At 37.4% G+C, this 16,937-nt stretch overlaps 1 protein-coding gene across 11 annotated transcripts; it reads left to right on the top strand.

Moving 5' to 3' along the window:
- The first annotated feature begins 1,589 nt into the window (after positions 1-1,589).
- Positions 1,590-15,729, top strand: LOC135588698 (uncharacterized). 11 transcript variants are annotated; one of them, XR_010476412.1, is made up of 14 exons: positions 1,593-1,926; positions 2,588-2,640; positions 3,800-3,968; positions 4,059-4,122; positions 5,145-5,224; positions 5,340-5,496; positions 6,812-6,873; positions 7,025-7,087; positions 11,686-11,744; positions 11,985-12,066; positions 13,649-13,698; positions 13,784-14,032; positions 14,911-14,988; positions 15,410-15,729. XR_010476412.1 is itself a non-coding variant. In XM_065080956.1 (13 exons), exons 1-13 carry the CDS (start codon positions 1,780-1,782, stop codon positions 15,453-15,455), a joined length of 1,200 nt encoding a protein of 399 aa, XP_064937028.1. In that variant the 5' UTR covers positions 1,590-1,779; the 3' UTR covers positions 15,456-15,729. The 11 variants fall into 11 exon arrangements, 6 of the variants coding, with proteins under 6 accessions (XP_064937028.1, XP_064937026.1, XP_064937031.1 ...); XR_010476411.1 differs by having other exon boundaries at positions 15,407-15,729; XR_010476415.1 differs by lacking the exons at positions 14,911-14,988; positions 15,410-15,729 and adding exons at positions 12,270-12,326; positions 12,408-12,517 and having other exon boundaries at positions 13,784-13,872.
- The last annotated feature ends 1,208 nt before the right edge of the window (positions 15,730-16,937 follow it).

The raw sequence follows: 16,937 nt of genomic DNA, 5'->3' as shown, positions 1-16,937 counted from the left end.
GGATGTAATTTAAAAAAGTCTTTTGTGTTTAGCTTTTATTGAAAAGTGTATTTTGTAGATCATCTTCCTAGTCTAATTATAAATTACCTCTATAGTGAAACATCAAAATTCATTTACCATAACGTTGTCGATTTTACCAACGAAAACATAAAATCAAAGATAGAAAGAAAATTTTAACGTTTTGGTTGGTGGTGGGGGCCGACGTTGATAGTGGCAGACAACGACACTATTAGGGGCTGTGAGTAGCTATTGAGAGCGACGGCGAGAGGTGATGGTCGCTTGGCAACTACGTCGACGATAGGTACAACGGCATCCTCAGCATCAAATTTCAAGACTCACATTTTTCTATCGTCGTCGGGTGCTCAACAATCACTCGTCTATTGGCTTTCTAAAGCTTATATTCCCAATCGATGACAACCATAACCAATAGAGCTCCTCCTTCGATGAGCCCCCCATCTCCTCTTTTTCTTGCTTATGTTGGAATTGACACGATAGCGAGGAGAGCAATAGGAGCCCTGACAATCCTAGCTTTGGATCGAGCGATTTACCCAACAGGTCAACTATGAAGTAGCTACCATCTTTGTTATAGACGGCATTATGTCTCCCACCATTTGCATTCAACATTAATGCAATTGCCTAATGGTGTCACTGGCATCGACATTGACACAGATGATGGTGGTCGTCGCAATTAACCCATTAGGCCGATCAATTGATCCAAAGCTAGGGTTGTCGGAGCTCCTACCACTCCTCCCGCTACTGCGTCAGTTCCAACATGGGCAAAAAAAAGGAGAGATGAGGAGCTCATCGGAAGAGGAGTTTTATTCATCGTAATTGTCATCGATCGAGAAGAGAAGCTTTGGAAAGTTGGTATGTGAGTGATTGTCGAGCTCCCGAAAGATGTATCCAACGATGGTAGCAAAATGTGAGTCCAAGAATTCAGTGCTGAGTACGTTATTGTACTTGTCGTCGACGCAATTATCGAATAGCTCTCACATCTCGTCGTTACTTTCTTCATTTACAATAGCCACCCACAGTCCCTAGCGACATCATCGTCTACCACTATCGATGCATGTAGTTAACTAGAAGGGGCAATATGTAATTAGCCCTCATCTTCTTTTCTTTTTTTTTTCAAATGCCCAAAATATAATTTAAAACTGAAATTTTCTTTGTATTTGGATCGGCAATTCCTAGTTTTTTTTTCCTTAAATCTTGCGTTGATGGTTATCGATAGTGATGATGTCTAGATCTATCCAATTCGATTTGGGTCTGCCTATAAAGAAAGATGAAAGACTCAATATCCATCGGATGAGTAATTTATATGAAGATCGAGATCAGATAAAATTCCTGACGTAATACTTTGGATGCTCTAATTAGTTTCGAGACAGAAGGCGATAGTTTCTTGTAAACATAACATAGCTTAATTAAAATGTTTTATAGTAAACTTAACTTAGAAAAATACTTTACAACATGAACGGAATAATCTTTCAAAATCAAAGGTAAATTTAAAGTAATTCTTTAAAAATAAAACGTCGCATGATAAATACCAGTAAAGGATTTCTTGCGACAAATTTTCCAAATAAATATACATCAACCGGCGGAAGAAGAAAGCAGGCTTTTTTAGAGAGGCTACTATTTGCTCCGTCGACGTGCGAAGCGCCTTAAAAGATCCATCCCGACGCTTGAAGAGGGCAACCGGAGAGGGGGGAAATCCGAACCCTAACCCTAACCCGAGAGAGAGAGAGAGAGAGAGAGAGAGAGAGAGAGAGAGAGTGAGAGAGAATGGACGCCATTAGGAAGCAGCTCGACGTGCTCATGGGGGCCAACCGCAACGGGGACGTGAGGGAGGTGAGCCACAAGTACTACGACCGTGACGTCTGCCGCCTCTTCTTGGCCGGCCTCTGCCCGCACGACCTCTTCCAGCTCACGGTGGCTCGTCTCGCCTTCTCAGAGGCCTACTCCCCTTGAAACGTATTTTGATAACTGGATTTACAATGTTGATAGATATTAGGGTTTTGTTAGCTTCTGTTTGGTGCTGTTGGTGAGACATTAAAAATGAAATTCCCATGTTCTTGTATACTGTAAGTTGTCGGATGAATTTTGGGTGTCGATATCTGTTTTTTGTTTCCACTTTTTTCTTGGGCTTATGTGGTGTTTGGCTCTGGAGAAGTTTTGAGCTTTTGAACTATTTTTTAATGTAATTTCATGTTTATGCCAGGCCATGTGTGTCCCAAACTTTTTTGCACTAGTAGCTTGGTTTTTAGGTTTCCTATTTGCTTGTCGTGTTATCATATTTCCAGTTGCATGTAATCTTACTGCTGTAAAATATACTCTGTTCTGGAAGGGAGATATATGTAGCTCATTAGTTCATTAAACTTTGTTGTATAATTTTCTGGTTTTCTGAAATTCCATGTTTTGCATTCAGATCCCAAGTCTTGTTCACAATAGCAGTGGGCTTCCATCTCATCTACTCTGTTTAACTTGGCTTGGGACTGCACTGCTCATAGTTATATCTGCAGTTAAATTCTTAGAATTTGAGACTATTTTTCTCTTTTCATGTGTACTCATACCATGTACCGATTTGCACCAGAAAATGGATATGGGTCCTTGTCCGAAGATTCACTCCTTGCAGCTGAGAAAGGAGTATCCTTTCTGCTTAAAGAATATGCATAACATTCTGGAGTATATAATTGATAATTTCCAGCAAACAAACAATTGTTGCAGCAGCATGACATATGCAGTTTATTATAAAAGCCTTTTTTATTATAAAGCATAATTTGATAGCACATATTTCGTTAGAGATGTAGGTTTCCTTGGATAATTTTTTTTTGGTCTTCATGCATGCTTTAATGTGCCTATATTGAAGTTCAAACTTGTGCTTTTGTTGTTAATTCATGTTTTGCTAGCTGTTTATCATCTGCCAACCAATAATAACTAAGCATCATGCTGTAGAAATGATACTTGATAATTGTTTTGGAGATATTTATGTGTCCTATTTTGGTCTTTCAGCTATAGGTCTTATTGCAGATTATTTTTCTTCTTGTAATTTTATTTACCAAATTATTCACTATCAGGTATTTGCTCCCAGATATTTATATATCATTTCTGGTCAGTTATTTAAGAAATTCTAATTAGGCTTGATAAAAAAAAAAGTGTTTCTAGATTGGATTTTTAGGTTTCAGCATCTTAACACTTACCTTTGCTGGCCTCTTCCAATGACTATGTGTATGCAGAAAAGGAAATCTCAAGTTCCCTGATATGATTGGATGCTTTTTAGTTAGTTGGTAGGATGTAGTCATTTACTAGGCAGATAATACTGAAATATAAGGGCTTGTTGGATATGTTCATGTTTATGTACTGTAGTATCTTGGTGAATGACATTAATGCAATCTCAACCATGAATGGGGGAAAAAAAATGCCCGTAGGACCATTTATGATGGTTGTTATTAGCAGAGTTGTGATATTAATTGATTGCTGATTTGTTTAGTCTAGTAGAATCACATCAAGGAGACGGATTCTGAAGTCTTCTAGACATTTGGAGTAGTTCTTGGAGTTTTGTTTGTTCTTTTACAAGTAGAATTGCATAGTATGCATTTTTTGACCTGTATAAACATATAACACTACTGTACACATGCGCATACTACAGGGTGTACATGCATATTGTTGTTCTAAATACATGATGATACTATGTTCATGGGATGCTGGGACTGCTCCTAATTTAAAGCTTCAGTTAGTTGATTTTCTCTGCTGTTGCTACAAAGCACAGAAGTACATGTTTGTCGTCTTCCTAAACTCTTCATAGATATGAAGAGGCAAAAGTAAAAGGTGATCATAATTTTCATAGGGAACTTGAGGATATGATAGAAAGACTTATTGTTGAGTGTGAAAGGAAAATTCAAAGGGCTCTAAAGCGACTTGAGGATGAGGATGCTACTGCTGCTGTAGCAATATCCGTATCTAAGGTTACTCAGGTAGTTGCTTCATACTTATATCTTGTAATATTCAATCATTTAACAGCCTGCATAAGCCTATTTAATGGTTTCTGATTCTTCTGATTGAAGACACCTGAAGTCATGGAACTGTCGAAACAGATAAAGGAGAAACTAAAAGAAGCTGATGTTTTTGGTAATTTCTTCTTTGTGGAATTTGAGGAATTTGTGTTTTAAACTAACTTTGTACTGGAAATCAAAATGCTGTATTTGAAAACTACATTGATTATCATGCTTATTTAGTACAGTGAGAGAAGTTGTAGTAACCTATTCTCTATGTTTTCTATATGTTGGTTTTATTTTATTTGTGAAGTGTTTTTATGCACCATTTGAACAGGGATATTGGTTGTTATTGATGTTGAAATATTGTCAACATGAAGTTATGAAAAGATGACACTGACAATAGCTTCACATCTTTTTGTTTAATGGCAACTGTGTTAGAAGACAAAGGCCCAAGCTGTTAGAGGTTGAAAAACATGACAGGATGAGAGAAACTTGATTATAATGATTTGGATTGACTCATATCAGGTTGGTGTTCGCTGATCTGTCGATCTAATACCACCTCTAGGATGAAAGTTTTGGCAAAGGAGATTGCTGTTGCTAGAAGATCAAGTGTAAAACCGAAAGAGAACAACCTCTATTGCTTGTAAGCTAAAGTGATAACTGCAAGGCTTAAAAGTAACAGAATAAAGATGCAATAAGAGACTAATAGGTTCATGAGAATGCATATTGTCTTTAGACAACACCTGGGTCTCTCGACCGATTGCTTATCATTGTTGGTTTCGTTCTCCTCTTTCTCCCTCGTTGGAACCTCCTCCTGAGGTTTTGACAGCAGGAAACAGACATTGGGGACTTCTCACAGCTGGGCAGAGTTTGATGTAAAGCTTAAGCTGTTGGAACTCAAGGAAGAAGACTGCAGTTGGAGGGCAGAACCTTTTTTTGAACTCCTCTACTATTGGGTGCTTTGTTCAGTTTTGGAGCTAGTAGTTTTTTCAACAGTTTCAATTCTTTGATTCTACCTTATGTGCCCTGTACCTTGTCCACAGTGCATTTTATCATGTCTTAAATGTCTTACTGCTGTCTCTGTTCAAACAGTATAGTAACTGATAATTATTGTTTTCTGATTTAAAGTATAGTGATCGTGTCTTAAATTTTCAGATTTCGAAGGAAAAACTGATAGTAAAATGCAGGTTTTAGAATTGGTGGAAGACCTCAAAGGCCAAAGAGCTGACAAGCAGGTGCCATTCTGCATGGTCATTGTGTAGGAAATTCATGTGGTACTATTTAACATGGTTAACTATGGTGCTCCGGAGTTCTCCTTAGGTTGCACTAACTTTTTGTTTCCTGATGCAGTCGGTGCTTCTTCTCGATGCCTTCAACAAAGACAGGGCTTCTTTGCCATTGCCAAATCAGAATCCTTCTCAACCAGCATCCTTGCCTGTTGTCAATCCTCCAGATCGTCATACACAGGAAATGATCAATGAAAAACTTAAGAAAGCAGAGGATCTTGGTACATGACTCTCTTCTTTCGGGTGATAAATATTTATTTCTCAACATGTGGTTCTTATTCTTAAGTCTGCGGTATACAATGTCTAGTCTTCATATCTCCATTAGCTGCTTTCCATCTGCAGTTCTCTCCGAATGAAGAGGTTTTAGAGGGAATGCCATTGTGCTATTGCAAGTCATTTGGGTTTCAACATTGCTCTCTATTTTAGATTCCTCGTATCGTATTTTAATTTTATTTCAATTACTCTGATTTTCTGTGCATGTTGGTACAAATTTAGCTCTTGGCATTTTGACCTGGAGAAAGTTTTGCATCTCTAGCAGTCATAATTCTGGTATTAAAATAGACAACTTTGAGAATTTGATTGACAACCTATCATCATTGTTTGGTTTGGTATCCTAACAATACCAGTCTCATCCAATTGTTTATACTTAGATGGGAAACCACTTTTATGGATGCATCTTTAGATCCTGGCTCCGTGTACCCATTTAAATTGGTTTCATGTTTTTAATGATGATAATTGTGGCTTTAACTCAGATATCATAACTTCTCACCTACCATCTTAAGCAGCAAGTAAACAGTTTCAGAATCTTGTTATTGTCATCCATTTTTCCTTTCATGGAGATTGCAGCTTATGGCCTTATGGTATGGTCCATTTTCAACTTGCCTAACTAAATCTTAAAAATTATCTAGCAATTTCAGTTTTGCTCTACTAATTAAGAAAGTTTTCTTTCATACCTTACATTAGCAATAACAGGTTTGACTTGAAAAATGTGGTGGTAGCACTGTGATGATATGGCACCCTTTGCCACTGATTTGTGCCAGTGGCATTTGTGTAGGGCTCATTAACCCGTTTGTCCGTTTTAGTACTGAGGATGGTAATGCGGTACTGATAGGGTGCATCTTGGTAATGACATGGCACCATGTGTAGGTCCATAGATTTCTCAATGCTTTGGTGTAGGCATGGCATCAATGTGGGACCCATGTGCCCTTTTTCAACCATTAATTATACCAACACCATTTTGGTGTCATACGGGCACCATTGCATTAGTGAAATTAGTTTATTGTTCTACATGTATATCTTTAATATTACCATACCCTCTCTTGATATAAGTTAAAGTTCAGTTAACAAAAACATCTCTGTCATAATCTCATTAGGTGAGTGATGGCAAACGCCTAATGTGTGGTGGAGCAAATTACGTGAAATGTGTTAAGTGTCACATGTAAGACACATGAGCAAGTCAAAAGTGGCACAAAACAGAGAGATACAAATGTTATTTTCTCTCGTTTTCTAAAAATATTTTTTCCTTTAAATCAACAGGTGAGAGGGGACTGATAGATGAAGCCCAGAAAGCTCTAGAAGAAGCAGAAACTCTGAAAAAGGTTTATTCCTCTTTTGTTTTTGACTTTGTTATGCATCAATTCATGGTAAGTTTGTTTTGTATTGTTTGCATGGTAAACTATATATATATATATATATATATATATATAACATGAGACCTTGTTTCATTACAATTATGAAACATTTTTTCAGCTGGGTGCACGGCAAGAGCCAATCCTAGAATCATCAAAGTATAGTGTTGCTGACGTACGAATAGTAAGTTCAAAACTGGGAAGTTTGTTCTGTCTATATTGTAACATTATATTGTAACATGAGTTGCTCTTTGGATTTTGTTAAATTTAGTATTATTTTGGGTGTATGGATATTTTGTTGTTGTATTAAGCTATAAACAGGCCTTATCATATATATGATTGTTTGAATTTTAATGATCTTGGCTGTAGGGACCCATTCCAACATTTGTGTTTGTCTTTGACAATTAATATTGTAATCATATGAATTACACCTTATCCTAGAGAAATTTTTGTGAAGTATAAACAAGCACCAGCATTTGTATTGTCTTTCTGTCCCTTTAACATTGTCATTGAAACCTGTTTTGGATAAGTAAATGTAAGTTGACTGTGGCCTGTAATATATATTGAAAGAGCTTGTTGGGTAGATTGTGTGATTCTTTTGTTTAATGATTATTAATGTAATGTTAGCCTTCTGAGATTGGGTTTTGAGCTAAAAGTTACCATATATTTCGAAACTTCATGAATGGGAAGTAGATCATAGACTTTTGAAGTTGGTAATTGAGGATCTAGAAATTGCAGGTTGGAGCTTGGATTCTCTTGTAGTGGAGCAACAAGAAATATGCTATGCGGTCCTATATTTTTTACTAAACAATATCGATTTAGTGCTGTTATGCCAACCTATTCAATTTGTGTGTGTGTATATATATATATATATATATATATATATATATATATATATATATATATATATATATATATATATATAGTCTTGTCTGAATAAATTACCTTTTTTGTGTTAGGAAAGTTGCTTATGGTATTAGATAGCTCAAGAAACCTTCTATTGATGATGATAATAACAAGCATGATATTGCAATTATGTGGGTTTATGGTAGCCACCTTTTGCTTGTTATGGCATTTAGGTGGTGGAGATGCTATGCATCATGTTTTGGGTGACAACACAGACTCTTAGGTGTAATTAGTAAATTTGTGTATTTACATAAGATTTAATAAAACTTTGTGATAGCCTTCAGCAACTAATGTAATCACTTGTAAAATTATGCTGCAGTAGGTGGATAACATGATTGTAGAAGTCTGTGCTTGTTATGATAGCATTACTAACCTGATGAATTGGATCAGCCCAGTGATTTCAATAGGCGCTCGGGCGCTTGCCTAGGCGCTTGGGCGAGGCGAGGCCCGAGCGCCTCGCTTCACTTCCAGGCGGCATGCTTCAAAGAGGCATCGCCTGGGCGCTCACCCGAGCCCAGGCGCCGGGCGCTTCGGGCGAGCGCCTGGGTTAAAACCAGGTGACCGAACCAGCGTTTTAGGTCTGGTTCGGTCTCCGGTACTTTAGTTGGTTCAATCGAACCAACTAAAGCATTGATATCAGCTGCCGCTGCCCAACCCTAACCTTGCTCGCGTTCACGCTACCGCTGTTGCTGCTCGCTGCCGCTGTTGCCGCTCCCGCTCCCGCCGCTCCCGTTGCCGCTGCTCGCCGCTCCCGTTGCTGCTGCTCGCCGCTACCACTGCTCGCTGCCGCTGTTGCCACTCGCCGCTACCGCTGTCGCCACTCGCCGCTACCGCTGTCATCGCTCGCCGCTACCGCTGTCATCGCTCGCCGCTGCCGCTGCCGCTACCGCTATCATCGCTTGTCGCTCCCGCTCCTGCTGCCGCTGTCGTCGCTTGCCGCTCCCGCTGCCGCTGTCGTTGCCACTGTCGCCGCTCTCGCTACCGCTGCTCACTTTTACCGCTATCGCTGCACCCTCGGTCTTTCCTTACACTCCTCTTCCTTTTCCTCTTTCAAAAGTATACTGTTAACAGTATACTAGTAACAGTAATGTATTTGTATTTATTAGATTAATAATATATTATTTTGATTTTAATACTGTTAAATAATTATATTTATTAATTATATTATATATTTTAATATTTTTGCGTCTCGCTTCGCTCGAGCGAGTGCCTGGGCAAGCGCCTAACGCCTCGGCCGTTTTTGGACCTTGGTGCCTAGCGCTTTTTAAATCACTAGATTAGCCATAAACGAGTGATAACCTGTTGTTGAGATGCATAGCCCCATAGAGAATTTTCTGCTGTAGTATGATATCTAGCAAGAAAACAAAGAAAAGTGATTGTATGTCTCCTTCCATTGAGAGGCTACTTCTCTCTGAGGGGAATATGCACCTCCAAGAACACGAGGGAGGGAGGGGAGAGGGAGATGGGGGGAAGAAAACGAAAGAATATACTATTGAAATATAATTTCAACCTAGTGCCAAGACATCACATCAACTAGTAATTGTGGACTCTTATACAATAAAGTCTCAAATAATTCTAAATACATAATCTTACTGATTAAAATCCTTTAATTTTCTTGATTGCTGCTGTTGTCATTTTGTAATTTTCTCTGGCTAACCATCTGCCAGGTCCTCAGCCAAAGTCCACTATGGATGAGAAGCCAAATAGAGAGGTGGCTGATTACTCTTAGTTTGGGGTAGGCTACTTTACCTGGCCAGGCAAAAGTATCACTCTCTTATTTAAAATGGCAGGCTAGATCCAAAACAGTGATGATCCCCTTATGTAAAGTTTATATGTGCTAGAAATGTTTTTTTTCCCTCTTTTGAATGTGACACGGACCCTACACCGTAAACACTCTTAAAGTCATCATTGATCATATCAAAAGTACACGACCCATTTAAACTAGTTTAAGTCCACATAGTCCGCCAAGGGTTAACGATGGGAAAATACATAGTTTTTGTATATGATGAGGATCAAACCCAACCTCTTTTGAAGGGGAGAGATGCTCTACCATTCAAGAATTTGATCTTGGTCCACTGTGGATTTTGGTAATCTCTTGGATTAGTATGATATCCAAATATCAGATGGTATATCAACCTGTACGACTTGGTGTCACTGAATATAATAAAAAATAAAATGAGCGATATTTGTATCAGTATCGGACTATATTTTGATACCGGTACTTGGTTGGATTGGGAAATATCAGTCTGTACTGATGTTTACTGTTGGGATTTGAAACTTTGCCCCCATCTAATAGGCGGATTGGTACTAGAAGTGGCAAAATTTTTTACAACTGGCTGAACTGCTGTAGGTTGGACATCATCTCCTAATTAAAATGGGGCTATTATTTGACTTCTATATATAAAAAATATAAGCTGCCCTCTTCAGGTACTGTCAATTCCCAGTCAAAATAGGCTTCAAAATTTTCTGATAAGACTAGCCTGGTCTCAAAGCCTATACAAGACTATGGTGTAGCTAGCTCCATGGTTGCTGATGTCAGCCCAAGACAGATGGTCTGAGCTTGCCAATTAGTCCAATAAGACTTTGCCACCATGTGGATAGATCCATAATTGAGTTGGTTAACTTGTACCACTGGATTCAATCTGAGGTCAAAGATGAAGATGAAGTAGTCATCATATCCGTTGTGTTGTTGCTCGGACCATTTAGTAGCTGGCGTGGCTCAACTTGGACTTCCAAAATATCCAATCAAATTGGTTTTGACTTGAAAAGGTTGAGTTTCAGGCTTATCTGACCTGGGTTGGGCAAAGGGCACAGTGTATCAAAGAGATGAGTTGTCTTATTCGAATTGAGGGAGATCGAGTAGAGGAAGATAGGAAGCAGTGAGAAAGAGGAAAGAGAGATGCTTAAGAGAGGTATAGGACCCACTGAATTTTGTTTAATCTCAATTGTAGATCATCCACCCCCTAACAAGACAGCAAACTTTATTATTGTATACATAAAAATGAGAGTCCTATTCTGATAAGGATTTTAAGAAAAATTAAACATCACTATGAGGTCTACCTAATCTAGATCTATCTAGTATAAACTAAACTCCTTCCCAAACTACAACTAGTCTAAAATTCATCACATCTTATGTTTTTAGAATTAACAATGATAATAGTTGATCTGGAAATTTGAAATAAAAGTCGTCATAGTACTATAGTTGTCAAATCAACTTGATTTTATTACTCAAAACCAAAATCCCAACCTAAACATACTATAAATCCAACTTTGTTGGCTATGTCATGCAAACACTTCTTTATCCTGGTTTGTGATGAGCTGTGAAGAGGAACTAACAATATCCATACACATATATTTGCTTGGTGGGTTCATGTGCAGAATATAATAATGAAACTCTCTTGGGCTAATGCATAGTTCCACTTGGAATTAGGCCAGATATCATGTGAGGTGTTGGAGTTTGCATTTAGTGAGTGTTACAGGAGAGAATTTCTTTTTTTTCTTATGCTGAGTGGGTGGGAACAGAGGTTGCATTTTTTTCAGATATCACAAAGAACAGCATTGTGTAAAAGGCCTGTTGATGGTAGTAACCCTCACAAGTGGTTTTGTTCTGACCGTTTCATCCTTCCATTTTGGCTCCATGCCTCCACCAATCTTTATCCCTGATAAATGTTCAATTGGCAAAGATGCATTTTAGACCTAAAATTTATGAATTGTTGCTTTTATGACTCTTAGTTCAGGGTTAATTTCATTTAGTCACCTGTTTTACGGTATTATTGTTGGACGATCCAGCGCAATAATCTTTTAGCAGGTAATCCTGATTTAAGTCTATTGAATCTAAATATATGAATGATGATACAATCTGGTATTGTTTTGCAGACAGATCAGAAGTTGCGTGTATGTGATATATGTGGAGCATTCTTGAGCGTCTATGACAAGTAATTCTCTCTTTTTATCATATGTTATAAGAATGTCCCTTAGAATCGGGTGCATTTAGTCCTTGTTACAGACTTGCCTTCTGCATAGTTTTATGGGAACAATCTTTCTAGTTAAAAGAATGTAAGTTTTGCTTCCTATGTTTATCTGGATCTAAGGACACAACTGCCAACCAAGTTATTAAGAGCTATCAGTATTTATGGTTTTCTAATGATTCAGCAATCTGTTCCTGTGGTGTCCAGTGATCGTCGCTTGGCTGATCATTTTGGAGGAAAACTTCACCTTGGCTATATGCTAATCCGTGAAAAACTAGCAGAACTCCAGGTAATCTTTGCAAATCATCTCCTTGTACAATTTTTAAAATTTTCTTGTATTAATACTTTGCCCTCTTTTGGGTACATGATGCAGATGTACATTTGAATTTCTAACAGGGTTTTGTTACAGTTTTAGTTTTTACAGTCTGTGTGGATTGAGTTTGTATTCTTACTAGATTCCTTTGAAGTTCAAACTTTGAACATGTTGGTCAGGTGCTGGTATAATGTTTCGCATTCTCCAGTAAAGAGTTACGATTATTTTTGGCATCAGTGAGTTTTCTTCCCTCAATTGAAAAATCACCACCATGTAGTTATGTTGAGTTTCTGTCTTCACTTCTTTTACTTGGCTAGTACATTGTCATGTGGGAGGGTCCCTTTGAAGTAGTGGACATATATGGACTCAGAGAACTTCATTCCTGTCCCCCGTCACGACAACTGCAATCACTTAAGTCAAAGAAACTGTAAGCAGATAAACAGTATGTAGAGCATATTAAAATTGGCAGCATAGCATTGTGTTTTTTCATTTTGATGTAACTGCTCACTTATTCCTGACCTTGGTTCTTATTTGTGATTTTGGGTTGGAAACTAAGCAACATTGCAACAGTTGTTTGGTAAATTATGAGCAATTTTAACAATAACTGTTTATATGATTTGAATGTTGTTTTTAAGCAACTAATTTGCCTAGTTAGCAAAGGTTTTGGAATTTACAATGTCATAATGTGATCATCTCATGCAAAGGAATTCTGGAATAGTTATCCCTTAATGTTATATGTTCTTCCCCAGTGGAGTTTGTAGATCATTAATTCACTGCTTCTCATTCATATATTACATGACATGACATGGACATGGTATTCGTTTGCATGCATTACTAATGATTTTATATATGAATACATGTTTTGTAAAAGTCATGATCATCATTCTTGTACTACATGTAAATTGTAAAGGATTAAAATCATTCACTAAGTACCTCGTATTCATATACCAAACATTAAGGAGATATTCACAGTAATAGTAAGATCCAAGCAAATAATCCATATTGATATAACTCCTGCAACAATAACATGTCATTAATAAATCTAGATGATGCATATGCTGGTGTTAGACTGGTGTCGGACATGAATGCTCCAAGCATTTGATGTGGTTGTGATGCATTATTTCTCATTTCTGATTGCATCCTGAATTTCTCGTCAAATGTGTCCAAGGTTATCTTAGATGATGGTGTTATTATGTGACTAGGAGAAATTAATTGTTTACTACTATGTTATCAATTATGTGCTGTAACCTTTGGTCATTCTACTATTCTTCCGAGAATTCTTAATTGTAGCTGAAAGTAAATATAAAGTGACACTCCCTGAAAGTGGTCAATGTCAAATTATTTAGTTTATGAATGCCATCCCAGAAGTCATTTTCATAGAAATGGTTAGATAAACTTCTATAACTTATTTGCACTTTGATGACTTTGGAACATGGAGAATTGAACTCTGTGGAGTGGACTATAACCATAGCTGTTTGTAGCCTGTGAATTATGTGATATGGCTACAGCTGCTTGTTTATTTTTGAGATTGGTGCATCTTCACAATCTATTTTGCCAGGAAGAGAGGAACAAAAAACGAAAAGTTGATCGATTTGAAGATGATAGGAGGTAGCATTCTCTTTGTTTGTGATGATTTGAAGAATCAAAGCATAGCCATCAATTAACAATAATATTTCACAATTTCCTGCTTCAGGGCAAAAGATCAAAGTAGGGATCGTGATAGGGCTGGAAGCAGGGATCAAGGTGTAGGTAAAGAGGTTCATGTTGATAATCGAATTAGAGGCAGAGAATTTGATCGACGAAATAAAGACCATGATCCACATTATGATAGAGATCTTAGAGACCAAAATAGAGATTCTGATCAATCCCGCAGTTATGACTCAAGGAGCAGAAGGCCACGTTCTCGCTCAAGGGATCATGGTAGAGATTATGACCGTCATAGGTGAGTACCTACATGTTCTTTTTAAAACTATTTTAGGTATTATTCCTTCTGTACTTTCAGCAACTGCTGCATCCAGTTACTAAAATTTTCTCTTTGTTCTTCATGGTGTGCACAACTGTGTTTGTCATGAGTTGTCTAGCTAAATACTGCAGATATTAATTAGTGTTGGAAGAACATTTGCATAATGCATGTCTTATTTTTCAAAGAAAACATGATTAATATGAAAATTGATTTGAACTTTTTCTTATTAGTAGTGGTTAAGAGAGAGAATGGATAGATCTTTAGCTAGTTGTAATCAAAGCTTCAGTCAGCTCAGCAGATATCATGAAGTCTTTTGGTTACTCTTGCTTCTTTTCAAGTTCTGACCCATTCTTTTGTCTTCTGATTTTATTTTCTAAGTCTGAGCGAAGCGAGTAATTGCATTCTGTGATCAGGATCTTTGGGAATGCATCTAGTGATATTTCTGATTCATCAGTCACAAGATATTGTCATCTTTGATAATAGTTTTTCAAGCTCTTGGAAGGAATATAATGTTTGTTTCTCATTACATTATCGTTGATAAAGTTTGGTTCTTTGCTGTAAAATTTGAACATAATTCGGTGTCCATATTGTAAGTGTTGTCTCTGGATTCCTGATTTATAACTGTTGATTGAGAATTATTTTTATACTAATGAAACATTAATTTATAGTTAATTAAAAAAAAAATCACCAACCTTTCTTTATCATATTCAACTCAGTTTTTTTAAATCTATTTGTATCTGCTCTTGTTGCATAACATTGCATTATCTCCAAACCTCGCCTTGCTTTAATCAAATAGTGTTCTGTTTTTACAATGCTGCTAGCCCAGTTTAACATGTGTTGGATCATTCTTGCTGCAGGCGTCATGGCAGGTGCTGATATATTTCCATCTGGATTACTACGGGCATCTGTCATGGACCGAGAAGGTTATAATAAATGTATGTATCAACTTTGTTCTTGTGGTGATCTGTCGTGTGTGTTTTTTTCTGATATCTGGAGCCACTGGTTGCAATATTTGGTGTCAGTGCTGCCTGACTAGGGCAGGCAATACTGGTGAAAATTCTTCTGGCTTTTGTGATACCTTGTTAGAACTGGCAAGAAAGGTCTTAGGGTGTGAATAGATTAGGAAATTGTGATCTTAAGAGTTCCCAGCTTGCTTATTCGTGGATTTTATTCTCTATCTGTCCCACACAGAAACAAAAACATCTGAACCTTTTCCAGGGATGCTTACTCGTCTTTTGTAACTTCACTTGGTATATTTGGTTCAAGAAAACACAAATCCCTATTCTGTACTTTGTTGCTGACATTTAAGTAACGCACAATTATGTGTGAATAGTTCTTGACCTTTGCTTGCAGCAGCTTAAATTACTCGATTGCTTTGGAGGCGTTTGGAAGGAGGTTGTGAGTGGCTATCTGTGGAAGGGAATACATTGGTGATATGATACGAGAATATGTCTCTAAGCGACACTGTAGAGAGAGAAATGGCGTCTCCAAGCTAAAGATCCTTTTCTATTCCTTTTCCACTTCATCATCTTAAAGAACTATATTCACTAGACTTAGCTTGGTTTGGCTTGAATCAATTTGTTTGATGATTTATCAATTCTAAATCAAATCAGAATTACAAAACTATAAATAGGATACCTGATGTAATATTTATGTATGTCTATGTTTTTTAGTTATATTCATGTTTTGTATAGTATGTAGAGGGTCTATAATATGTTTGATAGCTTTAGTGTGGTTGGTTTTTATGATCGTTTTAGGCTTGTAAATCCATATTCTATATAATCGTTGTACAAAGGTAAAATTACTTAGAAGCAAGTTATTCGATTAATCGTTTCGACGGTTTTTTAACTTCATAAAGTGATGTGTGTTGGTTAGTACAACATCCAGGCAGCTAACCAGGTGGCACATGGTTGGATCGGCTTTTGGGGTAATGTCTAAGGTTGGTTTGTTGTCTTGTTTCGCAGTAATGTTATATGAGTACTCGTGGAGAGTTTTAACCATAGTGGACCACGTTAGATTCTTTATTGTATAATTGTTCAGAGCTTATGAATTATATGTTTGTAACTTATATTATCTATCAAGCATTTGTTGAACTAGTTGTTTATTGTTCCTGAGTTAAATATTTTTTCTAATCTATCTTTTTTTTTTTAGGTCCTTAAGAGACCATAAGAGATTTCGGAGAGATTGATCTTTTATAGACGGATACATAAGGGTGTCACACGACTTAGGAAAAATTAGTTAAGTCTATAACATATTGTATTAGAGTGAGACAAATACACATAGAAATACTTGATATGCAAATGTGAATGACATATCAGGGCTATGTTGAGGATAGCTAATATGCATGATCGTTTGAGAGGGAAACTGGTGTTAAGATGTATGGAAAGGAGTTACTCAGAGAAGTGAGTATTTGAGATTGATATTCAGAGGAATAATCAACCATTCGTGTGAGAGGCATCACAAGGACAAGCGAGCTAGGATGTATGTATAACACACAGAGGTTATGATGGTTAAGTTTGAGTTACGACTCAACGTTGGTAACCAAAACTTGATGATGCTCAAGGCAAGCAGGGTGCTTGGAAAAGGATAAGATCGTGCAAGGTAAAATAGGTTGCTCAGCAACCAAAAGAGTTGCGCAAAGCTCACAAAGGTGAGAGAAATTAATGCAAGGGTTTGAATACAGACGATGGATTGTCTGTGGCCATCCCAAAGCGATCAAAACTCGACGTCATAGAGCATTAAAACTCTCTTTGGCATGGAAAGAATACATCTGTAAGAGGTTAAAGTGTGTAGGAGTTTAGCATGTTGTTAAGCCTTAAGAGGCATAGCGGGAGCTATATTGGCGAAGAGTCGTAATCTAGCAAGTGCATTCATGGGGATAGAA

This window comes from Musa acuminata, chromosome BXJ1-8 (genome assembly GCF_036884655.1).
Source record: "Musa acuminata AAA Group cultivar baxijiao chromosome BXJ1-8, Cavendish_Baxijiao_AAA, whole genome shotgun sequence".
Taxonomy (NCBI): Eukaryota; Viridiplantae; Streptophyta; class Magnoliopsida; order Zingiberales; family Musaceae; genus Musa; species Musa acuminata.
The sequence above is the reverse complement of the archived record's forward strand: the minus strand, read 5'-3'. Positions and strand labels throughout refer to the sequence as shown.

What these genes read in the sequence shown, in the direction of transcription:
- LOC135588698 (XM_065080954.1), top strand. Translation starts at nt 1,780, where the DNA reads ATGGACGCCATTAGGAAGCAGCTCGACGTGCTCATGGGGGCCAACCGC. An exon ending in AAAAGAAGCTGATGTTTTTG is followed by an intron (nt 4,123 to 5,144) that starts GTAATTTCTTCT and finishes TTAAATTTTCAG; the next exon opens with ATTTCGAAGGAAAAACTGAT. An exon ending in AAAAACTAGCAGAACTCCAG is followed by an intron (nt 12,067 to 13,648) that starts GTAATCTTTGCA and finishes CTATTTTGCCAG; the next exon opens with GAAGAGAGGAACAAAAAACG.